Raw genomic sequence first — 26,071 nt, 5'->3', positions numbered from 1 at the left:
CGACTTGGAGCAGGAGAGGCACCACAGGACATTTTATTTTGTACTGTCTATACTTTTACACATAAATTCACAAGTAAGAGAGATTCTTTGATGAATTTTGCAAAGCATACAAACCATACTTACAGGTCTATGAAACTCTAGAATTTTCCAAATCTATTAAAAACTGTGGTAAAAATTGAGATAATTAACTACAAAATTTGATTTTTTTCTAAACCTAAAGTTTAAAACGTAACAGCTCATTTATTTTTTCATAAATTAAATAGATTCTAGAGTTTCAGACACCTGTAAGTATGGTTTGTATGCTGTGCAAAGCTCATCGAACAGTCTCTCTCACTTATGAAGGAAAGTGTACCTATAGCAACAAATGCAGCCAATAGTAAGTGAAAAAATGTTAAAATTTCACAAGTAAAAAAAAATATTTTGTTATGTTTTTCAACTTCCGCTGCTACGAGTGTGAATCCTGAATCCTTCCCGGTCATGCTGACAAAGTTTTATGAATTTACTTGTAAAATTATAGTCAGTGGAAATTAAAATGTCCTGCGGTGCTTCTTCTGCTCCAAGTCGGCCCGTTTGACGTCCTACCCTCCTTAAACAACAGTCTTTCTGAAAACGAAATTTCTTGACCTCGAATGTAATTGTGTTAGGAAGCTGCGAGTATCCCATATCATCAGGTATTTAAATGCTGTGTATTAGCAGTAACATTTGACAGTATATTTATCGAAGTGCTTAATTGCAGTGACTGTATTGCAGCTACCTCTGATTTCGCAGAGGTAGAATTTTAAATCAATCGCTGTCCAGTGATAATGTTTTGAGTTAATTATTATTGCTGTCACTGTGCGCGAGCGCTCAGTAACAGTTGGCAGCAGTTGGACGCAGTAAAAGCGGAGCAGAAGCAAACGCGTTCTGGCATTGTGCGCATGTCGTCGGAGAGGAACACTTCGCGCCCATGTTTGTATGCTGGAAGCTGTGTGGTTTCGTGAGTGTTGTCATTTTCCCTTGGTTACTTTTGTAAAGTGGAGTGATTTGCAAGTGAAAGTACTTTGAGCGTGCGCAAGCAGTGCCAAGTTGTGTTGCTGTTCGCTGCATTTATCACAATTGCAACGTTACAGGGACTGAAGTATGCTTCATGCTTTGCCTCACGATGCAAATCTGCAAAAGATTTATCTGTCGAAGTGCTGTATAAATGACGCTTTAAATGTTCCAAATGCTTGAACATGCTCTTTGAGCTGTGCGCGGCTCGAGTTCACCCCGTTTTTTGTTTGTCATCGACTTTTAAGGTACTGCCACCTCGTTTTCTTATTCCATTTACTCGCGTCACTAACTTCCTGCCTAAGCTGCCCGTGAGTGGAAGCAGCAGCGCTTAGCGATAATAGCACTGTCGTACCATCTCTGGAGCGACCGATAGTATTTCCGGGTCGTCGTGCGTCTGGGGTTCAGTTGGGAGCTTAGTCGGAGCGTAGCTGCAGTGAAGTCGTGACGCAGCAACAGTGAAGTCGGGGACGGAGCGCCAGTGAGGTGCGGACAGCCAGTGCTCGCCGACCGCCGGCGACACGCATGAACTGTCCGACGGAAGGAGATTGGAGCGGAACAACCGTTGGTTGGTCGTCTCATCGGGCGACGTGTATTTGGTCTTTTGACCGTTTCTGGGCCTCGTCACTTGGTCATCGTGCCCGACGTGGGTCGGTTCCTTCCTTGCGCAGAGATGTCGTGGCCAATGGGTAAGAGCTACCTCTGTATGGCAGGGTCCGAGCCAGTGTACCTGGGTCGCCGTGTGTCCGAGTTCCGAACGGACATGGAGTTGAGTCGGGTTGGAGCCGCAGTCAGCTTCGGACAGCCAAGACTCGCCCCACCGTTGCCGACACACGTAACTTGAGTGGTAACGACCTCGGTTGGTCGATCGGTCGATCTCTCATCGGACGACGTGTATTTGGTCGCCGACCGCTTGTGGAAACTCTCTGTGTGTCGAATGGATTCGTCCTTGTTGTTCCAGAGTGATCGCTTTTACGATTGTTTGGGTTCTTGTGCAAGTGTGTTTACGTGGAATCGTGTGTGTAGCTTATGTGATTTCCACTGAGCAGACAAATGCTGTCTGCGTACTGGAGTAGTCAGTCGGTTGGTTGAAATAGAGCAGCGAGTGTGTCGGATGGAAGGGAATTGATTAGGCTGTTGGTTGGTTCCTCAGCCGTCCCTAGGTCGTGTTGCCACCCGCTTGTTCAGTGTTAAGCTTCGAAACTGTGGTTAGAATTCCCTCCCAAGGCCGACCCTTGGAACCTTTCTGAGCACCACTGTCTGTTGTTTGTGATTGTCATTTTAGTTGGTCACAGGTACTGTGCCAGGTCTTCAGCCGTGTATTAATATTGTCTACTTTGTGTTTAGTGTATGGCTTTCAGCTGAGTTTCATTTAAAATTCTTGTTGCTCTGTATTTAGGTCTTCAGCCGCATTTGTGTCACAATCTGTGGCTTTAATATGTAAATCCTTGTCTGTAAGGTTTCTATTTAATTATTTTGAATTCTTGAAACGGTCTTCAGCCGCGTTCTGTAAATGCTTATCTTAAAGTTGTCATTAATTATTATTGAGTAATTGCTTGGACCTTCAGACGACAAGATACTTCAAGTTTTCTTAAGATGTTTTTCTGTTGTTCTGTGTAAAGTCTTATCTTTAAAGTCTCTCTTTTGTTATGTAAAGAAAATTCCTTTTACTCGGGCTTTCAGCCCAAGAATTTGCTTGAATTTTCGTTAATATGGCATTTAGCCGGAATTTGTAAATGCTTTGCTTTTAAAGAATTCCTTAGCTGATCTGAAATATTATTTCGGCCTTTAGCCGAGAAGATATTGTAAATTTGCTTAAGTAAGGCCTTCAGCCGTTACTTTAAGTCCTGGTGTTTTAAAAGCAATTGTTTAAAGTTGTTATGGAGAAGTTATTTGGGCATTCAGCCGTGAAATGACCTTTGTTTTTTTAAAGAGAGAACCGAGCATTTGTTTGAGGAACAAAGTTGAGTGTGTTCTCGTATAACTAACAGTAATTGAATTTGGCCCCTTTCTACAACCTTCACTCTTCTCATTTTAAAGAAACTGGTTGTGTTAGAGCGTTCGGAAATGCTAAATTTACCGCAGAAACGAAAGCTTAAGAGCGATGCTTTTCCGTCGTAGTTTACCTCGTGGAATTAGCGCGAGTGATTCCACACAATATCCAACGGAAGAAAGAAAGGAACGGTTCAACAAACGTGACATCCTTAGAAGAAACACAGAGACTTTAGAAAAGCTTCCACTACTGAATGATTGCCCATAAAATGTACATTTGCAGATCAATTTGATGATTGAGATAGAACCAGTTTACTCAGGAGAAATGTCTATCTGCAAACAAGTGCATGGAATCGCGAGTACGTATTAAAGAAAGTCAGTTGCCATCAACAAAACAACACCTGCACGATGAAGAGATGAATAAAATGCACTTGAGTCTCGTCAAATTAATCGAGTACTGGGGTAAATATATTCGCGCAATCAAATCACATGTTTCTTATGCGGGTCAAAATGGGCTCCATGGATCATAGTGAACATTTGCAAGTCAAAAACTCTGGGTATCGTTTTTCAGTAAATTACAATTTCTTCAGGCAAAAACTCGGATATTCTCTACTTGCAGTGTAGCTTTGCGTTCGTGGATTATTCATATTTTCAGCTGCCAATCAAGTATTTTTCAAGGATGTTTCACTCTTCATTAGCTGCATTGAAGAGCCAAAAAAACTGGTACGCCTGCCTAATATCCTGTATGGCCTCAGTGAGCAGTCAGAAATACAGCAACACGACGTGGCATTGACTCGACTAATGTCTGAAGTGTTGCTGGAGGAAACTGACAGCACGGATCCTGCAGGGCTGTCCATAAATCCGTAAGAGTACAAGGGAGTGGAGATCTCTTCTGAACATCACGTTGCAAGGCTTCCCAAATATGCCCAATAATCCTCATGTCTGGATCATTTGGTGGCCAGCGGAAGTGCTAAAACTCAAAAGAGTGTTGCTGGAGGCACTCTGTAGCAATTCTGCATCCGTGGCGTATCGCATTGTCGTGCTGGAATTGCCCGAGTCCGCCGGAACGCACAACGGACGTGAACGGATACAGGTGATCAGACAGGTTTCTTCCGTACGTGTCACCTGTCACACTCGTATCTAAATGTATCAGGGGTCCCATACCACTCCAACAACACACGCCCCATACCATTGCACAGCCGCTACCACCTTCGAAGAGTTACCTGCTGTCATGCAGGGTCCATGGATTCACCCGTCCGTACACGTCCATCCACTCGATACAATTTTAAACGAGACTCATCCGACCAGGCAACACGTTTTCAGTCATCGACAGTCCAATGTCGGTGCTGACATGTCCAGACGAGGCGTAAGTCTATGTGTCGTGCAGTCCTCAAGGGTATAGGAGTGGAACTTCGTCTCTGAAAGCCCATATCGATGATGTTTTGTTGAATGGTCCGCACGCTCCTATTTTTAATGGCTCAGCATTGAAACCTGAAGCAATTTTCGGAAGCGTTGCACTTCTGTCCGCTGACTATTCTCTTCCGTCCTCGTTGGTCCCGTTCTTCTGGCCGCAGCGATGTCGGAGATTTGATGTTTTGCCGGATTCCTGGTACTCACGGTACGCTCGAGAAATGGTCGTACGGGGAAATCCCCACTTCATCGCTACCTCGGACATGCTGTGTCCCATCGCTCGTGCGCCGACTACAACACCACGTTCAAACTCACTTAAATCTTGATAACAACTGCCCTAGAGACTTGTTGTCTTATATAGGGGTTGTCGACCGCAGCGCCGGATTCTGTCTGCTCACATATCTCTGTATTTGGATACACACGCCTATACCCGTTTCTTTGGCGCTTCAGTGTAATTCTTCTGCTTCCTGCAAATAACGCATTTGTATAATTCTTTTTGTAAAAATGGAAGTGTCCGGCTATTAGCTAAAGTCCTTTTAAATTTGTGACGCCACATAATATGAAAATGAGGGCTATATAGACCTTGTTTACTCGTTAAAACTTTTCTCACAGCCAATTTAGAATACTTCAAGCTCATTTCGAGCATTTACTTTGACAGAAAACTGCAAGAACGAATTACACAACACTCCTCTATCTGGATGTTTCGAAAATGCTTGAAGTTTTTAAAAATAGGCAGTGTCTCTTTAAGCGCCAGAAAAGTTACAGAATGTAACATTCTAGCAATAGCAGAATAGTAATTTTACATTTCATTATTTCAATGGAAACTAAAACACACTACAAATGCGTGTTACGGCACTGTTCCGGAAGGAAATGCTGTTCCTTAGTGACGTCACAGCGTCCGCGAGTAGCGGCTCAGAACGCTTAATCCCCGTCCTTATTCTTCCACTCAGCAACCTAGATACAATATGACGTAAAAGCAGCGTTGATGAAAAACACCATCTAATATCTGCAATTACTGAGGCTACGCAACTATAGTAATGAAATAAAGTTCTGTAGAAAAACTGTCATTAAAAAATTTATCAGGCAGTAAGAAAATGGATTGGCTTTTGGAAAATAATTTCGAAATTTCCACACAAAAGGTTCATTTTCCCATATAGCCAAAGTAACCGTACTATTCAGTCCACATTTAAACTAATGGCTGTTATCATCCTGTTCACAACTTATACCCACATTTCACACGCACAGAAGCCAGAAATATGTCCAAATCCGACCGCAATCAAACAAAATTTCCACAGTCATTAATTTCACCACTAATTCGAGTTCTTACATTTGGTCCTTCGTGTGGATTTCTAAAAGAAAAAAATTGCACTCCACAAAATGCTCAATGGTTGAATACAGAACATGCCACGCGGATACTATGAAGGTCAAATTTTCACACACGAATATCATTCCAACAAAACAATTCCAAAACCTCCAGACTTCACAAAACTGTCCATAACTGCATCAGCGTTAGTCACGCCACATATCAAACGTGAAGAACTCAATATTCCTTCATTTTACACATAATTAGAAACATCACATTTAACATGCACTGCCGCGAACGAAGCTGGCAACCGACGCCCTTTTTGCAGCCTCACTCCGAGTATAACTATCAGGTAACGAGCGGGAACCGCCTCAATTCTGATTGGTTAACCATAGTCGCTGCCAATCAGAATGCTCGCTCATGATCAAACTCGCGCCAAAACTGGTCTGCACCAATCCTTACATAAAGACGCATCTACATCATTCTGATATACCAATATTAAAGTAATGTTTAATAAATGAAAACGAAAAGGCCATCAATCTGGAAATGTCCTTTAGATACAGATAATACTCCAGTTGACTTTCTGGCTCCTCTGTTACAATAGCAATACACCTAGAGAACTCTTGCCGGTTACTTAAGACGGTATATAATGCAACATTAAAATTTGACGAATGTCCTACATGCACATTCTCATTCACTCCCATATACTCCCACAACAATTTTAGACACCAATAATAATTTTGTCTGATTTTTACATTACGAAAACGAAAAATAATTAAAGTTTTGATATGAAAATCTCAATTAGTTAATTCTGCACACTGAGATTTCTGCTTATGTTTCCCAATTATACCAAAAGATAAACCATTATATTTCCAAACTGAATTTAGTTCCCTAAATCTCGGTTTTTGACTTTTTAGCATTTTTTTTTCTGTCTCTGAAACTGTGATAGTTATAAAGCTGAAATTTGGGTATAATCTTCTCCTGAATATCAAAAGGTAGTGCACCGACTTTGAAAATTATTGAATAATATTAGATATCATTTATTTAGGTTCTTACAGATGGTGAATGTATGGTCTCTAAGAAGTGACACAAGAGCCGTTCTCACGCTGCCGTAGTAACAGGTGTACATGACTCATTGGCTAAGACACAAGTGGCGGTTTCTCTCACAGCCTCCGGCTCCAATACTGCGGTCTGTATAGCAACGAATGTTATAGCGGATTACCTCGCGACGTTACATCTGGACAATTCTTCTCGGTTTTGATTGCTTTTTCCACGCTGGTTTCGTAAATCTTCCGTCGCTTGCTGTTGAAGTTTGAAATGCCTCGCTAGTGGCAAATGCGTCATTGCGAATGCATCTGGAGGTCGTGACAGAGACCTCTAATTCCGTTGTTCGTTCGGATGAGTCCGTGCTGCAGTCGTTCTCGAAGTCCACGTTTGTGCGCCGAGACGTCGTATTCGATGTGCCTTCTGCCGTTGGCAAGTTCGTCTTCAGTGGAGCAGCCGAAGAGGCTGACGGCGGGGTAATCCCTCCCTGACGGCGATCACAACACGTCCGTACGATGTTCCACCGCGCGCTCTCAACTTATCCTGATTGCTTGTCGTCTTAAACTGGCAGGCGTAATGATTTCCGCGCACAGCACATGACCTGATTTCTATATATTCGTCGTATGAGGCCGAGACTGGTGCTTCATATGGCGATTGCAGGTAATACCAGGAACTACAAGAAAGTTTACATAAACGTGGAGCATGCCCCGGCCGGTACTTGCTTGCCGGCGCGTCGGCTGGTTCCGGAGGTCGACTGAAAGCTGGCAACACGGCTGAAGCGGCTGTATTTCTGGTTACCAAAGTGATCGTCAAACAACCGTAAACACGGTGGAAGGAAGTGCCGGGGCTAAAAAGTGTAGAGGAGGCGAAGGCTGAGTCTAGTAAGTCCAAATCAATTAGGTTATGTAGTTATTCTGACAAGAAGAGGCTTGCACGGATAAAAACAGTGAGGAGCTGCATCGAACAAGTCTTCAGACTGAAGAACACAGTAACTACAAGACTCAATGAGAAAAAACTGTCCGGGATAGGATTGTTTAGAATGGAGTGCGAATGGACGAAGACGGTAGCAACAAGTAAGTGACGCCAATATGAATACATAAAGTGCGACAGAAAACGAGGAGGAGTGGACGAAAGATTAGAAGACGCTGATTTCGAAGCGAAGGACGAGACCAGATGTAACGGCGTAAAGTCAATCCCTGGCACGCCAGTCGGGAACGACAGGGAAGAGAAGGCTGTGAGAAGGGGTCAGCCAATCGCACGCTGACCGACCTCCCTTCCAGGACGACAACGCGACAGCAGCGGACCCTAGGTGAAGAGGACATAAGGGCCGCGCCCGCCTCGTGAAGGCTCAGTTCAATCCAGCTTCAAGATTAGTGAGTTGGATGGCAGCGTCAACGTTACACACTACGATACCTGTTCAGGAAAGACTTCTGTCAGCTAGAGATCAGCAGTCACTGCAAAGACTGATTATTTCGTATGTCGCCCTTTGTTTGCGAAACATCTGTGTGGTTGCCAAAGCTAAGTATTGTATATGATCAATTGTAATAAAGCTCATTAATACGACTTGTTTGTCTAGCGGACCGAGTATGCAAGCTTTCTAGACACTACACCATGGGCTAAAATACATGATAGTAAAGATGATGGTGGAGATACAAAAAGGATACCCATTGGACTCCCGTCGGACGTTCGAATCCTCCCTCGGGGCTGGCCGTTGTGGCCGAGCGGTTCTAGGCACTTCAGTCCGGAACCTCGCTGCTGCTGCTGCGGTCGCAGGTTCGAATCCTGCCTCAGGCATGGGTGAGTGTGATGTCGTTAGGTTAGTTAGGTTTAAGTAGTTCTAAGTCTCGGGGACTGATGACCTCAGATGTTATGTCCAATAGTGCTTAGAGCTATTTGAACCTCCCTTGGGCATGGGTGTGTGTGTGGTCCTTAGTGTAAGTTAGTTTAAGTTAGCTGAAATAGTGTGTAAACTTATGGACCGATGACGTCAGCAGTTTGTCCCATAAGACGTTATCACAAATTTCCAAAAAGAAATTTCAGACGTCAGAGGGTAAATATTTATCGTAAGGCATCCGCTGGACGCATGTGGATATTGCAGAGAAGTTGATCAAGACGACTGAATGTTTGGACTTGTTGACGTACGACCCTCGACCCATAGACACATAGCGAAGGGATCGTTGTAGAGGTGAAACATGTCAGGGAACATTCAGTGAATACCATGGTTACTCTATCAATGAGTTAGTTAAAAAGTAGTTTTATTTGCTATTTAGAACCCTATTTAGCTATCGACTGACCACTCTGCTATATTGATTGAAGAGACACTATCAAAATGCGTTAACGGCCATCAACTAATAATCAGAAATACGGCAGCACAGTTGAGATGCGTCGTTTCGAATACGGGTGACATCTCAGGTACTATCTGAAGCAGTTGATTCTAACAGCTAACGCTCCTAAAGCAGACGCGTCTCATGACACTGACATCGGTAATGTTCGACAATTTTCTTACATACCCGCACATGCTCAGATGTGGAAACACGTAATGCATCCAGAAACACTATCGAACATGATCGTTTTGGTAGTCCAGATCTTATGGCATGAGGAGGTATAATATTTGAACATGAGAAACTCACAGTTCAGAGTTACTGTGATACTGTACTTCTCCTCCATGAGCGCCTTTTCGGAGGTGTATTCCACCCTGATTTCAATTTCATGGATGACGATGCGGAGGATATTTAGTGGATGTACTTGTCAGCCCGTTTGCCAGACTTAAGTCCCGTCAAGCACGGGTGGGATGCGTTGGAGAGATGCATAGCACCACGTCCAGATGCACCAACGACCGTCCAGTAGTCGTCAAACGCGCTGGAATACCACAATATCAGTGCCCAGGAGGACATCATAAATCACGGTGACTCCAGTGTGATTACTGGCAATGATTAACATGGTCTTTTCTGTTCGTCTCATTGTGTATTTCTTTCAGTTGCCTTCGTAACTACACTGTATCAATAGTTTCTATGTATGGTCGAAGTTTCATCGAGAAATGTTTCTTGACAACGAAACGTCACGCGGAAGATGATTTCGTTCTTAAGTTTTACACACTGGTGTAGTTCTTGAGGACTTCGTACAATCTTATATTTTTAATTACTGTAAAACGAAGGACCTAGGAGGTTGATTTATATGGATCTTTTTCCATTTTCCTTCATCCAAATTGTTAAATATGTCTGTTCCATACTATCCGATGTTTTTACAAATATCTCCATCCACAAGTTCATTGACAAGACAATTCCTACAGCACAATAAACATCTATTAAATGATCACGAACGACACACTTTGACAGCTAGGTCTGCCAACAACCAAGTCCACTCACACTCGACGTCGACGGTGATCCTCTTGCTGACGGAGGGCGGCACGCCGTTGGAGGCTATGCACAGGTAGGCGCCCATCTCGGTCCGAGAGATGCGCGTCACGTTCAGCTGGTTGCCGTCGTACACGTTCACTGCAACACAAGCACAAAAGTTGACTGGTTACTTTTCCTGACAGGCAGCGGTACATTGTACAAGTGGACGTCCAGCTCGTTCCGCAAGATGGTGTCACATTCAAGCTCGTTGCTGCAGTACACGATCACGGCATTACGAATGCAGCTGTCTGCTGTTCAGCTTTCCTGGAGGACAGTAGTACACTAAGCTGTTAGTAGGACGAGCAATCTCATATATGCTAAAAATTAACGGCAATGAAAAGTTAGTAAAAATAATGCAGTACTATTTGCCCCTCCACTAAACTGGAGATTAACTCCAGAAGCCCCTTACGATAGTCTGGTGTTTAACTCCAGAAGCCCCTTACGATAGTCTGGTGTTTCCTTATTCTTTAATACACGCTCTACTAATGTTTGTAACCTCTCACCAGATAATGTTCCCAGATGCCCATAAAGTCAGCTGTGATATGGCAAGAGCAGCAGCGGTTTACATATTTGAAACGTTCAATTCCGACGCTGTAGCTACTTGTAACCGTTTCCTCACCAGCAGCTCACGCTACTTCATCTAAAAACCCTTCACATTTCATTCATAACAGGGGTGGCACGAGATAGTTGGTTGTAGAAAAATAAAGGACCTTATGCTTCAGTAGGTGCTTCATTAAATAAAATTTGCTATATTGTGTCCGCAACATCCTTGCTTCCAGGAGTGCTAATTCTGCAAGGTATGCAGAAGAGCTTCTGTGAAGTTTGGATGGTAGGAGACGAAGGTACTGACGGAATTAAGGCTGTGAGGACGACTCGTGAGTCGTGCTTGGATAGCTCAGTTGGTAGAGCACTTGCCCGCGAAGGGAAAAGATCCTGAATTCGAGTCTCGGTCCTGCACACACTGATAGCACTGTCTGAGCTTGTATTGTATTGTATTGTATGTCAACCGGGTACCTAGAAACGACGGAGAGGCTCCGTCCCCGCCGCAGCCGCAGTGGTCCACAACCCCACGACGACTACCGCAGTCCACTTCACCCCTCCGCCGCCCCACACCGAACCCAGGGCTGTTGTGCGGTTCGGCCCCCGGTGGACCCCCCTCCCCTCCCAGGGAACGTCTCACACCAGACGAGTGTAGTCCCTATGTTTGCGTAGTAGAGTAATCGTGGTTTACGCGTACGTGGAGAACTACTATCTGAGATTACTTAAAACTGTAATAATTTGCTACGAACTATGAGATTAGGTATTGTTCGGAAAGTCATGTTGTCGCTCTGCGTGCTTTTCTCTGCTCTGTCGGTCTATTTATTTAAATATTTGTAGTAAATCCATAATAATTGTATAATCAAGCGTAAGATGCCAAAACAACTCTTAACTAGGACCAGTTACACACCATGTCACTACACACTGGTCCAGATCTAGCACCATTACCGTTTAGCTACCACAGCAAGCCATCCACAACGCTCTACCAAACTACCTATAAATATATCTTAATAATTTCTTATACCAAACCATACACAATCCGTGATTCATATAGCACAATTAATAGGACGACTTCTTAGTGCAAATGTGTTAACAACTGAATTGCTCTCGAGGCGTAAGTAAAAAAATCGCTTTTGACTTAATACACTTAGTCAAGCTCACACAGAGTAGCTTACCAAACTGAACAGCTGTTGACAGTGCACAACGACAGCTAGTCATACGGCAACCACGGGCTTCCGCACAGAAATTTGTATCCCTGCAAAAACACGCAGTGCGCTGTTAAGCACCTTGTTGGAAATTAGGTGAACTGATAAGGAATGGAGAGGTTTTACACAGAATCGGTGAAAGGTAAACATCGACAATAAGAAGGAACAGGATGATAGGAAGTGAGTTAAATCAACAAAGAATAATTTCCACAGTATTTGAGGGTGCTGTAGAACGTAAAAACTGCAGAGAGAGATGGTAATACAGTCAATAAGTAATTAATGGCATTAGGTGTAAATATTATTCTGAAATGGCTGACAGTGAAGAGGAATTCGTGGCGAGCTACGCCAAACAGGTAGAAGGCTAAGGAGAGAAAGCAAAAAAAGAAATTCAGAAAATCGTGGAAAATAATAGTACCATTAGTAGAATCATGCTAAAGCGAGGGTAGGACACTCCGTAGTGAAACATTGTGTGTGTGTGTTCAAAAATTGCTCTGAGAACTATGGGACTTAACATCTGTGGTCATCAGTCCCCTAGAACTTAGAACTACTTACGCCTAACTAACCTAAGGACCTCACAAACATCCATGCCCGAGGCAGGATTCGAACCTGCGACCGTAACAGTCGCGCGGTTCTGGACTGAGCGCCTAGAACCGCATGGCCACCGCGGCCGGCGTGTGTGTGTGTGTGTGTGTGTGTGTGTGTGTGTGTGTGTGTGTGTGTGTGCGTGCGCGCTCGCATTCGCTTCATCTTGTGTCTTCGGAAACCACTAATAATAGCTGACAACTTTTTTTTGTGTAGAAAACACGTGAGACAGAAGAAAAATCTCTGTAGACAGTGCTATTTAAAAGAGGAGCTTCATGAATTATTAGTTAACCAATGATGATGATGAAATTTGAAGCGGTGTTAGATCTGATGACTGTAAGTCACTGAAAAAAGGTTGAATATATCTGGAAAAATTTTACAAGTTGACATGTTGTTGTGGAGAGAAACTGAAGGGACGGTAACAGGACGGTAGAGGTAACGACTGAGTAGCCGAGGAAGCTATGGACGTGGTCAGGTCAGGTGATTCGTTGAACAGTACAGATATCTTAAGCACATCTGGGAACAAGTGTTTCAGCATTTTCCGGTTGCAATACTGTTTTAGGTATTGGTTCAAAAATTTGGTATCAACGCAGTAAATCTATCTATCTCTCTCTCTCTCTCACACACACACACACACACACACACACACACACACACACTGTAAAATTCTCCGACGAAAGCGCCTTCGTATGTGTGTCTGCGTCTGAAGGGTAGTTTTATCACGGCTGACCGACGTGTAGAAGTGAAGGCATATCTCGTTCAGTGCTGTAATTTTTCAGGGTTAGTTTCCGAGACTGTGGAGTTACTACCAGAAATCTCCAGAGTGGTTCGCCGACAGAGTAACTCCTGAAACACTGATGAGTATTCCAACAAGAGAGGTGTTTAGTACTGTGATACCTTACGGAACGAAGTAAACGTCACTTGAAAAGTGGTACCAGTCTGAACTCCTGTGGTTCAGCTGTCATTGCTGAAGATTCGATGTAGAGGATACCACATATATCATCCACAGACGCGTCAGACCATCACGCTAGCCGCCGCTCTCGTGTGCAACGTGCTATGCACCCACGGATATTCGGTTCTCTTATATAGCACCTACATATTCATGAACATAGTTACTACACATTCAAGGTGCATAGTGCATGGTGGCGGGTTCATAGTACCATTATTATCAGTTTTGGTTCCTGTACGGCTAGCTTATTGAACGACGGAAAAATGAGTAAATGATTGTCCAAATGCTTCTCTAAGCACCTAATCTCCATTATCTTTCTCAAGATCCCTATACGAGATATGAGTTGGTGGCAGCATAATGGTTCCACGGTCATCCCCTACAGGGATTCCCGATGAGTATGTCGTCTTTCTTCCAAGGATTTCCGTTTCAGTTCTCCGGAGGTTTCTTTTATACTTTCATATGGGATATATCGACCTGCTATGACCTGAGCAACACATCTCTGAACTCGTTCGATGTATTGTTACGTCTACTTAATAATGATTCCGTACACTGGGAGAATTTCTTAGACCTGGTCGCACTAGTGTACTGTATGCGATTTCCTTTGCAGATGCACAGCATATTTCCAGAACCTTTCCAACAAATTCAAGTCTTCGATTCGCCTTCCCTAATGCTGATATTACGTGATCGTCACACTTAATTTCGCATCTTAGTATTGTTTTAAAGACTTACATGATACGGTGTGTTCAAGAAGTTCAGCACTTATCTCGTAATCAGATACTATCTGATAGCTATTATCTTTCTTTTATCAACATTTAAGAAGGGCTACCATACATTATTTCCGGTAGAAAGGTTGTTCATGCCTTTCTCACGATCATTCAACGACGGTACTGAACTGTACACGACTAGACCGCACCGAACTATTTTATGGTATTGTTGATTCTACCTTACATATAAGTCCTAATACACTTCCACGCCCGACGTTACTTCCGCTTGGTGGAACATTAGCGTCTAGTGTAGCGTTCTGAGCTCTATTAGTCAAATATTCCTCTATGCAACCACATATTTGCGAAGATATTCCCAATGATTTGACCTTGGCTTGTAGTCGATAATGTTTCACTGGTAACGGACCATCACTGTCCCCTTGATGACTGAAGACTGATCGAAAAAGTCAGTTTGTTACTGACTGAGCTCTCCGTGTTCGTACTGAACAGCCTGTTGCAGCCGGAAGTGTCTTTGTTTTCCGTTCATTCGCCCTCATTTAGCATAATACCTTTAACTGATGATGTTCACTGCCGCCCCTCACCAAGGAAAGGATCGACTTAAAGCAATGCTCCAAGGTTTTTCCGATGTCAGTGAACTGTGATTTACGAATTATTAGCCTCAAGGTCAAACAGTTGCCATGACAGTGCAAGTGTTCCTAAAAGGACGCAAAAAAAGTAAGAAGCAAATGCTAGTTCAAGCTAGAAAAACAGTTCTTTGAGGTTGACTATGCGGTTGCGCACTCAGTTTCATCATTTCACAAAATTTATGCGATGAGACAGATTACTGCCCCTTCTCAACCATCCCATTCCCCAAGAATGCATTCCATGTGATGTTGTCATATTTCCAAAATATAAAACAGATAAACAGCAAACATCACAGTGATCAGAAGAGTGTTTTTACATATTTTTACCAGCTTAAAACAGGAGCGACTGCAGTAATGGGTAGGAACTGTGAGTGCTCTGTACAGATGCGAGCTGAGTGGGCAACCTTTCGCTCACAGTTCCAGGCAGTGTTGGCTTCTGTCACAGAGCTTGAGGCTGCTGCCAAAGGGCATCAATGTGGGGGGTCGGAGGCGGGGTTGCGAGGGACGTCGAGCATGTCCCACATGTCCCCCGATCGGTTCACTGATGTGGCCACCCCAGGTACTGTCTGCACTGAGGTTGACACCTCACCCTTGGTCGAGTGGGAGATCATTCCAGTGTCTGGCAGGCAGCGAAAAACTTTCCGAAGGGCCGATCGTAGGGCCTCCCCAGTTCGTTTGACGAACAGGTTTCGAGTGTTATCTGTGGCTGACGATGTCTCTAAGCTGGAAGCAGTCGTCCACCCTTTTCCAGAGGAAGATTCTCGGCCCGCAAGGTCTGGGCATTCACAGAAGGTGGGTTTGCATGTAGTTTGGAGCTCCAGTATTAAGCGCGTAATGGGGCCCCTTACGAACATGCCGGCCAAGGAGGGGAAGGAAGCCAGTGTGCACTCCGTGTGCATACCAGGGGGGAGTCACTCCGGATGTGGATGCCATGAAGAGTACAGGGTGCAGCCAACTGCAGGTGTTGACTCATGTTGGTACCAATGACGTTTGTCGCTTTGGATTGGAGGAGATTCTGTCTGGTTTCGGGCGGCTGGCGGAAATGGTAAAGTCTGCCAGGCTTGCTTCGAAGATTAAGGCGGACCTCACTATCTGCAGCATCGTCGGTGGAACCGACTGTGGTCCTTTGGCACAGAGCCGAATGGAGGGTCTGAATCAGAGGCTCAGGCGGTTCTGTGACCGAGTAGGCTGCAGATTGCCTGACTCTTGCCATCGGGTGGTGGGTTTCCCGGTTTCGCTTAATAGGTCAGGAGTCAACTACACACAGGAGACGGCTACACGAGTAGCGGGGGTTGTGTGAAAGGGACTGGGCGGCTTTTTAGGTTAGAGGGTCTCAGGGAACCACAGATGGGGCGTCCGTCTAGGAGTGGACAGGTAAAACACAGTAAGGTAGTTGTAGAAACGATTGGTATTGTAGTTGTAAATTGTCGTAGCTGTGTTGAGAAAGAACCAGAGCTCCAAGCCCTAATAGAAAGCACTGAAGCTCAAATAGTTGTAGGTACAGAGAGCTGACTAAAGCCGGAAACAAGTTCAGCTGAAATCTTTTCAACCATCTAACAGTGTTCAGAAAGGATAGATTAAATACAGTTGGTGGTGGAGTATTTATTGCTGTCAGAGTTTGTCTTGTAGCTAAATTGAAGTAGATAGTTCGTGTGAAATAGTATGGGTTGAGGTTATACCTGACAATGGGACTAAACTATTAATTGGATCATTTTACCGACCCCCCGACTCAGAAGACATAGTTGCTGTACAGTTCAAAGAAAACTTCAGTCTCATTTCAAATAGGTACCCCGCTCATTTAATTATAGTCGGTGCCGGCTTCAATCCACCGTCGATATACTGCAAAATTTATACGTTTAAAGCCGGCGGCAGGCATAAAACGCCATCCGAAATTGTGCTGAATGGTTTCTCAGAACATTGTTTTGAAAAATTAGTGCAAGAGCCCACTCGGAGCATAAATGGTTGCGAAAGCATACTTGACCTCTTAGCAACAAATAATTCTGGACAAATGCGGCGTATCATGACGAATACAGGGATTAGCGACCACAAGGCAGTTACTGCTAGGCTTAATACCGTAATACCTACAACCATCAAAACGAAACGCAAAGTATTTAAAAAAGCTAATAAAAATGCTCTTAAGGCCTTTTTAAGAGACAGTCTTCACTCCTTTCGATCTGATCATGTAAGCGTGGAAAAGTTGTGGAATGATTTCAAAGAGATAGTATCGACAGCAATTGATGTATACCACATAAATTGATAAGTCATGGTACTGATCCCCCCCATGATACACAAAACGGGTCATATCGCTGTTGCAGAAGCAGCGAAAAAAGCATGCCAAATTTAAAAGAAGGCAAAATCCCCAAGATTGGCAAAGTTTTGCAGAAGTTCGAAATATAGCGCGTACTTCAATGCGAGACGCTTGTAATAATTTACACAACGAAATTCTGTCTCAAATCTGGCAGAAAATCCAAAAAGATTCTGGTCATACATAAAGTACACCAGTGGCAAGACGCAATCAATACCTTCACTGCGCGATAAGAACGGTGAAGTCACTGATGACAGTGCCACTAGAGCAGAGTTATTAAACACGGTTTTCCGAAATTCCTTCACCAAAGAAGACGAAGTAAATATTCCTGAATTCCAATCAAGAACACCTGCCAAGATGAGAAACATAAAAGTAGATATCCTCGGTGTAACAAAGCAGCTTAAATCACTTAATAAAGGCAAGGCCTCCGGTCCAGATTGTATACCAGTCAGGTTGCTCTCGACGTATGCTGATACAATAACTCCATATTTAGCAGTTATATACAACCGGTCGCTTACAGAAAGATCCGTACCTAAATACTGGAAAATTGCTCAAGTCACACCAATACCCGAAAAGGAAAGTGGGAATAATCCTCTGAATTACAGGCTCATGTCACTAACGTCGACTTGCAGTAGGTTTTTGGAACATACACTGTATTCGAACATTACGAAGCACCTCGAAAAACCGATTTATTGACTCAGTCAGCGCGGATTCAGAAAATATCGTTCTTGCGAAACACAACCAGCTCTTTATACTCATCAAGTAATGAGTGCAATCGCCAGGGGATGTAAAATTAGCTTCACATTTTTAGATTTCCAGAAGGCTTTCGACACCGTTCCTCACAAGCGTCTTCTAACGAAACGGCGTGCCTCTGGAATATCGCCTCAGTTGTGCGATTGGATTCGTAATTTCTTGTCAGAAAGGTCACAGCTCGTAGTAATAGACGGAAAGTCATCGAATAAGACAGAAGTGATATCCGGCGTTACCCAAGGAAGTGTTATAGGCCCTCTATTGTTCCTGATCGATATTAATGCCTTAGGAGACAATCTGAGTAGACGCCTTAGATTGTTTGCAGATGATGCTGCAATTTACCGTCTTGTAAAGTCATCAGATCGCCACAACTAATTGCAAAAGATTTAAATAAGATATCTGTATGGTGCGAAAAGTGGCAATTGACCTTGAATAAAAAAACACGTAAAGTTATTCACATGTGTACTAAAAGAAATCCGTTAAATTTCGATTTCGCGATATGTCACACAAATCTGAAGGCTGTAAATTCAACTAAATACTTATGATTACAATTACACATAACCTAAATTGGAACGATCACATAGATAATGTTGTGGGTAGAGCAAACCAAAGACTGAGATTTATTGGCAGAACACTTAGAAGGTGCAACAGGTCTACTAAAGAGTTAGCTTACACCACACTTGTCCGCCCTGTTCTAAAGTACTGCTGTGCGGTGTAGGATCCGCATCTCGTGGGACTGGCGGATGAAATCGAAAAGGTGCAAAGAAGGGCAGCTCGTTTTGTATTAACACGAAATAGTGGAGATAGTGCCACAGACATGATACGTGAATTGGAGTGGCAGTCATTAAAACATAGGTGTTTTTCGTTGCGACGGGATCTTCTGATGAACTTTTAATCACCAGTTTTCTCCTCCTATTGTGAAAACATTCTGTTGGCACTCATCTACATAGGGAGAAATGATCATCACGATAAAATAAGAGAAATCAGAGATTGCACAGAAAAATTTAAGTGCCCTTTTTCCCGCGCGTCGTTCGAGAGTGGCACGGTAGAGAGACAGCTTGAAAGTGATTCATTGAACCCTCTGCCAGGCGCTTTACTGTGAATTGCACAGTAATCACGTAGACGCAGATGTAGATGTACTTTGAAGGGTACAAGAATTAATCGTCTGTAACCAGAATAAAAATAGGTGAGAAGACGTGCCTGCTAACCATCAAACCTATTCTTTGAATCTATTAGGAATGTTCCAAATTATAGGGAATTAGCAGAGTTGTGTCAACATTGCATCGTATCGCTTTGTGCGTGAGCGAGCCGCATATGGAGTTCTAGAAGGTATGTCGGTTCTATGACACCATATAAACCAATAGTATGACGATCATGAACGCACATTAATTTGGTCTCAGCTAGATGAAGAAACCAGTCACATATACGAACGAAGAACATGAGAGTCAGTACTGTTTTGCTTGGGGAGGATGAGTTCTGTTATAGTCTTCTCGCTTACGAAATCTCTGCTCGCGCCTGGCTTTAGCCTGTGAGAAGCGACGTGCTCAAAGGACGGGAGCCTTAGGTGAAGAGAAATATACAGCAATGCCTCGCTGCGTAAGGTACTTTCCGTAACATGGAAGAAAAAAAAATCCGTGCATCTGCCTCAAGGTATGTGAAACATTCCGTATCTTTGCCCTTGCTACATCACTTGCTCGGTGTGTTTTTGGAGCTTAGATACCTAATTTGGTGACAAAAATTCCAGAAACGGATGACCTGCCATTTAAGTAAACCTTTACTGTCTCATAGAGATAGTGAACTCTGATTAATTCTGTGAACGAAAGGCAGCGGAAATGGAAGCTGCCGTGCGGACATCAATAAAAATAGCACCTATATTGAAGCAGTAAGTAGATAAATTCGTTTCTTGACACAGCTTATAGAGTCGTTAACACTCAGGGTCATAGACTGAAGAGTTTGCTAAATTATTGTCACAGATCTAGTTTCCGGCATAACGCTACAAACATTAGTATGTAACTTCTGCGTGCTAAGGGTTGAAAATTTGTTAATGGTAATAAAGAAGTGTCTCATACGTGGCCGGTTGAAGTTATGTATTTACATTCACTTAATATACAGTCACTGCGATCTACGATCTACAGCGAATAAACCTGCTTGGATGCTATTTTTAAATTTCCAACCGACTGGGATTCAAATCGAGAACCTCGCCTTTCGCAAGTATAGCTCCCAGTTCCAGTTCTTCTATTTCTTCGAGAGGAGCACTCCTGCAAGAAAAAAATACAGTTGAAAAATGGCTTAGCCAAAATCTAATCCTTTCCTGCACAGTACAATAGCACATGACCTGTTTTCGCGGCTGATAACAACTCTGTACTGGTTGGCTTTTCGTCTGCTATATCTTCAGAGTCGATACCCCTGTTTTCTCAGAGTGATTGATTAATGTTTTTTAACGACACAACCAACTAAAGAACCAAGCAAATCAGCTGTCACCGAACACTGCCTCGAGTATAATCACGAAATTAAATACGATGAAATCAGTATTGTGATCGAACGCCAAATTTCTAGGACAGCATAATTAAGGATCCCATCGAAATAAAGACATCGAGAGACTTAATTAACTGAGAGGGAGGTTTCAATTTACATAAGGCTTCGGGCCCGGCAATCAATCAAGATTTCGCCTGCCACCACATCCATCAGATCTGGGAATCGAAGAGAGAATATGCGATTTACTGAATATCAGTGCGGGCTAAGAAAAACAAAAGCATCAAATGTCGTGGTGAGCATCGAGAGTCGAGAGTCGAACTCAGCCATAATAGCGGCGAGAGACCAGTGATAGTTGCATGTTGGTTACAAGCAGCGATTGCACATACCAGCAAAACTCGGAGCAAAAGCAGCTCACGACTGAGGCAGTCGTAGAAATACTGTGCAGAAAATGGGAGGAGGAGGTCGGTGTTTAACGTCCCGTCGACAACGGGGTCGACAGGGCCAAGCTCGGATAAGGGGAGGGTGGAGAAGGAAAGCGGCCGTGCCTTTCCAAAGAAACCATCCGGGAATTTGCCTTAAGCGATATTGGGAAACCACGGAAAACCTAAATCAGGATGGCCAGACTCGGGAGTGAACCGTCGTCCTCCAGAACGCAAGTCCAGTGTGCTAACCACTGCGCTAGTCAACTCGGTTGTATAAAATGAGATCAGTCACTCGGCTGAACAACCACAGGGACACCATTAATCTTAAAGTTTTTCTCCATGAGTACTGATTACGTGAATTAGTCATGTTGTGTCCGAAATTTGTGATGTATTTATAAATTTGAAACCATTTCGACTTGTCTGGACATAAACTGGTGTACAGGATGGCAGCCAGTCAAGGAACATTTTAGGGAATTACTTAAAAAATTTTATTTCAAAGGCCCAGTGGAATCACGCCGTGTCTACGTGACGCAAGTTGCTTGTTTTCAAAACCGGGGCAGTTGTGTCCACTTAAAGCTGCTGCAAGAGACGCCTTGAGCCCTCTGCTGAAACTGCTAGCGACTATTGGTTTTATCCAATAGCGTGCGCGGGCTACCGATCACGTGTGTGGACCATGGAGTGTTCTACGGTGAAGAACACAGTTCCTTCTCTCTCTTGTAATCCAGACTTCGTGCAGAACATACGTCTTCTTGGAAGGCAGAGCTATCTGGCTCTGCTTTTCACGACCAGCCACCGACGTAAGTTAACATGAACCGCTTCCCCTTCCGTTTCCCACTTCAGTTAATTGTTCGACCTCCTAGACTGGCCTAAACCTGGTAACTACCGACCCTAGGGGCGCCCCTTGTACACTGTACGTTGAAAAACCTCCTCTTTATTGTACCTAATTTCCTGTTTTGTTATTTAACGGCAACCCTGGATGCCCACTCTCTAATCCTGACCGCTCGACCTCCTGCACCCTGTCGTCACAAGGCGTATGTAACAACCGCCTCCACGCTTTCCCAAACCCTGTCTACATTTACAACTGGTGTCCAGAAGTGGGATCATAAACATTAACATTGGTGTTAGGGATCCTATACATTTACAATTGGTGTCAGAAGTGCCTGTATACCCTATATTGGTGACGTAAAGTTGTTAGTAGCAGGTCTTTCAAAGTTCACTGGAAACAAAACAACAGGACTGCACGTAATGTGCCTCAGCACCCTTCCGTGGTTGCAGACACGTACTTCTCGGCTCGCTACTGAAAGCAAGGCGCGCTGTCACGATCGGACAGCAAGCTCTGTTGGCTGCAGCGAGCCACATATTGTGTCACAAAGTTCCAGTTAACCAGACATTGTATTGTATTGTATTTGTAAGGTGTATGCTTCGCCGGCGATGGGCGAGGCATGACAGAATCTCTGACCAGAGAGTAGTTTATCGTTAGTTGTTGCTTGTCGCGAGTCTGCGCTAGTCGACAGTAGAAGTCAGTCTGCGCTTGCCTGCGCGAGTCTGCAGTAGGAGTCTGTCTGCAGTAGTAGTCAGTCGGATACGGTAGTAGGGAGTCGGCATGCGTCGGCTGTGTGCTCTGGTCGCGACTCTGGTCAGGACTCTGGAGGATGAGTATTGTTGTAGAAGGTAAAGAAGCAGCCTTGCGCATATTTAATAATGTATGTTAATTGTAAATTAATTTGTTCAGAAAAAATGCCCCAATAATAATTTTTTACAAAGTAACTCTTTTAAAGAAAAGTATTCGTTTCAATTTAAAGAATTTTTCCACTCTTTTGAAGAAAAAGCATTCATTTCAACTTAAAGAATTTTTCCTATGCATTCCTTCCAAGAATAAAAAAAAATATATATACGCCAGTATTGCACGAAGCTGTGTCAATAAATAAGAGCAGATATAGTTGCAGTTTTTATTGAGGTAAGAATTTTGCTTTTGTTATTCAGAATACAGGGCCGAAGGTCAGCGCTGCTGTCCTTATAAAATTTACCAGATATTATTATTTCTGTTAGGAGGTTACATTTTGTTCATCGTTCATTATTTAATTAATATTATTGTGTGGGTTTTTGGTCAATTTTCATTTATCAATTTTGTGGGGAAGTTACATATTGTATTGACCTGTGGATCTAGAAACGACGAAGAAGCTTCGTCCCCGTCGTAGCCCACAGTGGTACACAACCCCACAACAAGCTACAGCAGTCCACTCACCCCCACCGCCGTCCCACACCGAACCCAGGGTTACTGTGCGTTTCGGGCCCCAGTGGATCACCCCGGGAACGTCTCACACCAGACGAGTGTAACCCCAATGTTTGCGTGGTAGAGTAATTATAGTGTACGCGTATGTGTAGACAGTATTTGCGCAGCAATCGCCTACATAGTGTAACTGAGGCAGAATAAGGGGAACCAGCCCGCATGCACTGAGCCAGATGGAAAACAGCCTTAAAAACCATCCACAGACTGGCCGGCACACCGGACCTCAACACTACTCCGCCGGGCGGCTTCGTACCAGGGACCGGCACGCCTTCCCGCCCGGAAAGCCTGAGAGATTCACACGGCAGCCGGAGGATTGTTGAAGACGATCATCGTCCAACACCACCGTAATCAAGACGTCAACAATTTATAAGGGAACTCGTCTAGATTGTTTACTAAGTTAAAGGCAGACCTAGTCCATTTTTTTGGATTTAAATAAAAATAACACAGTTGTGATTTCGTACTTAAGACATGTCATTATCCTAATGACGTTATTATCTGAAATATGACCCTACAGGTAACGATAAGGAAAACTCCATCCACAGGTTCTAACAAGTGCATCGGTACCGACCGATCGGGGTGTCATCCTCTGCAAATAGTGTCACTGGATTTGGCACAGAGGGTCGTGGGGTCAGCACGACTGTTGCAAGTTCTCATGTCCCGTGTAACAAATCAGTGCGTGTCGCAATGTCAGAGATCACATTGTAATCTGTCTCGCTCCAAATGAGTAGCATCTTGTTCCATATATTTGAAAATAATTGAGTCACGTAATGTGTCCTTCTTATTCTGCTTGTTACCTTTAGACTCGCGACTGACTTTACGTAAGGATGGCCGCGCTGGGTAGCCGCGCGTTCTCAGGCGTCTTGTCACGGCTCCCGCGGTTCCTCCCGTCGGAGGTTCAAGTCCTCCCTCGGGCATGGGTGTGTGTGTTTTCCATAGCGTAAGTTAGTTAATAAGCTTAGGGACCGATAACCTCAGTAGTTTGGTCCCATAAGATCTTACCACAAATTTCCAAATTTCATGTAGGGATGCATTTCCTTGTTCTCTGTGATTTTCGTTAAAATAATACTGTTATCTAAATTCATTTGCATTTATATTTAGAAGCAATTGGTCCATATTCCATTATCTATGGTGTATATACAGCCTGTTTGTCTTTCAGGTAGTTAAGTACTTTGGGAAGCGACTGGTATGTGACGTGTCAATTTCGCGGTATCAGGGCACCATCATGCAAACATTTGTCTTTACAAGTCAAATATTGCAGTCTAAATTTCTTATTACGACGTCCAAAATCTCAAATCTCAGTGGGTGTCATCATGTGCGTCTCTGCTAGCTCCTTATCAATTGGCTCGTGAGCCACATCGACCATTCCCATCCTGCATCGTTACTGGTGACAACAAAGGGTATCTTTATGCTAACATAAGGATAATAAATGAATTGTTAAGCCAAAAGAAAGCAGAGACTCCCCGCATAAAGACCTGCATGCTTCCACAAAAGATAATATTATACGTCTTGTGGAACAGCGACGGTGTGGTATGCTACGAATTGTTCCCTGAAGTGTAACATTCATTGTCAGCAACTGAGACGCCTTGCAGATGCAACCAAAGAACAACAGTGAAGAACACTGCGTGGAGTGATCCTGCTCCACGATAACGCTGGTCTGCATTCAGCTTGACTGACAAAAAATGCTGGATTGGGAATTCATTCCACACTCACCTTATTCACTTTATCTTGCACCATTACCTGTTCACCTGTTCCACTCTCTGTCGAGTAACATTCAATAAACTTCCTTTACGGATGAAAATGCGTTCCGAATATAGCTCGACAACGTCCCCACAGTTTCAATTCTGCCAGCCGTTCTTGGGTAGCTCAGATGGTAGAGCACTTTCCCGCGAAAGGCAAAGGTCCTGAGTTCGAGTCTCGGTCCGGCAGAGTTTTAATCTGCCAGGAAGTTTCATATCAGCGTACACTCCGCTGCAGACTGAAAATCTCATTATGGAAATAGCTCGACAAGTTTTTCGCCTCAAAACCACTTGATTCTACAGTAGAGGAATCGAAAAGTTACCGCAGCGTTGGCAGACTATTGTAGCCTGTGAAGGAGAATATATTGGTGATGAGTGAAGTATTTGTTATGTAAATCTGTTGTATTTCTTAAACTTATGGGAAAACGCTACTGACGTATGCACCAACTTAATATTTGATGCATTGTACTACATATTATCGCTGTCCTCCGACACTAAGCTTCCGCGCTCCCCAATGACGACTCTGCACTTGACTCTAAAAGATACTGAAAATAGCAAGCAATAGATCCCTGTTTCGCCTAGTAGGAGCCTTAATATAAGTCAACAAACAATTCTGATTATCTATGTTTTTTAATGTGCTACCGATGTGATTACTGTGATATGCCCCAACTCCGAATAATTAACATTTGCAGGCTTAAGGTTCATTCTGTGATGGATACGTTACCCCAGAAGCCGCTACCACTCTATCAAGTAGCTCCCCAGTTGACATCAGGAAGCTGAGTACACCACTTTCCAATCCTCACTCCATGGGAAACTCCCTGTCAGTAACGAACTGAACACCGGTCTTCCGATTGGCAGTCAGCCGCCCTATCTACTTTTTCCTTTCAATCTGGTTATTCGTTCGTGTTTCGTCAGTGATTCTGTGCGAGTGTCAGACGACATCTTTCAAATTCCGTTCATGAGAACATTACTTAGATTAGCGGATGGTCACACCACTGACCCCGCACGCTGAAGTACCGTGCCCCCGACCATCTACGAAAGCAATAAGACCCTAACTGCGACCAGGTGTCATTGGGTTAACGAACTATTACATTTTCTTATATTTTACTAAATTAAAATCTCCATTCTCGTTTTTTTTTTCTTTTTTGTCCCTATATTAAAGATAATCTCACGAACTACTGTAGGGGTTTTGATACAGTTTTCACTAATATGTACACTGATTCTCGAGGGAGTTTTTGCATATAATTTATAACGTTTCGTCGAAATTATCTGATCTATGATGTATCAAAAGTCCCTCACCAC

At 43.6% G+C, this 26,071-nt stretch overlaps 1 protein-coding gene across 1 annotated transcript in view; it reads right to left on the bottom strand.

The window, feature by feature from the left end:
• Window positions 1-26,071, bottom strand: part of LOC126459831 (lachesin-like) — a gene marked incomplete at its 5' end in the record, with an annotated part of 666,568 nt that overhangs the window by 141,867 nt on the left and 498,630 nt on the right. Inside the window, one exon of the mRNA XM_050095886.1 lies at window positions 10,144-10,272. Within this exon, the coding sequence (XP_049951843.1) occupies window positions 10,144-10,272 (129 nt within the window). The remainder of the gene's footprint in view (window positions 1-10,143; window positions 10,273-26,071) is intronic.

Source organism: Schistocerca serialis, chromosome 1, assembly GCF_023864345.2.
Source record: "Schistocerca serialis cubense isolate TAMUIC-IGC-003099 chromosome 1, iqSchSeri2.2, whole genome shotgun sequence".
NCBI classification, from domain to species: Eukaryota; Metazoa; Arthropoda; class Insecta; order Orthoptera; family Acrididae; genus Schistocerca; species Schistocerca serialis.
The sequence above is the reverse complement of the archived record's forward strand: the minus strand, read 5'-3'. Positions and strand labels throughout refer to the sequence as shown.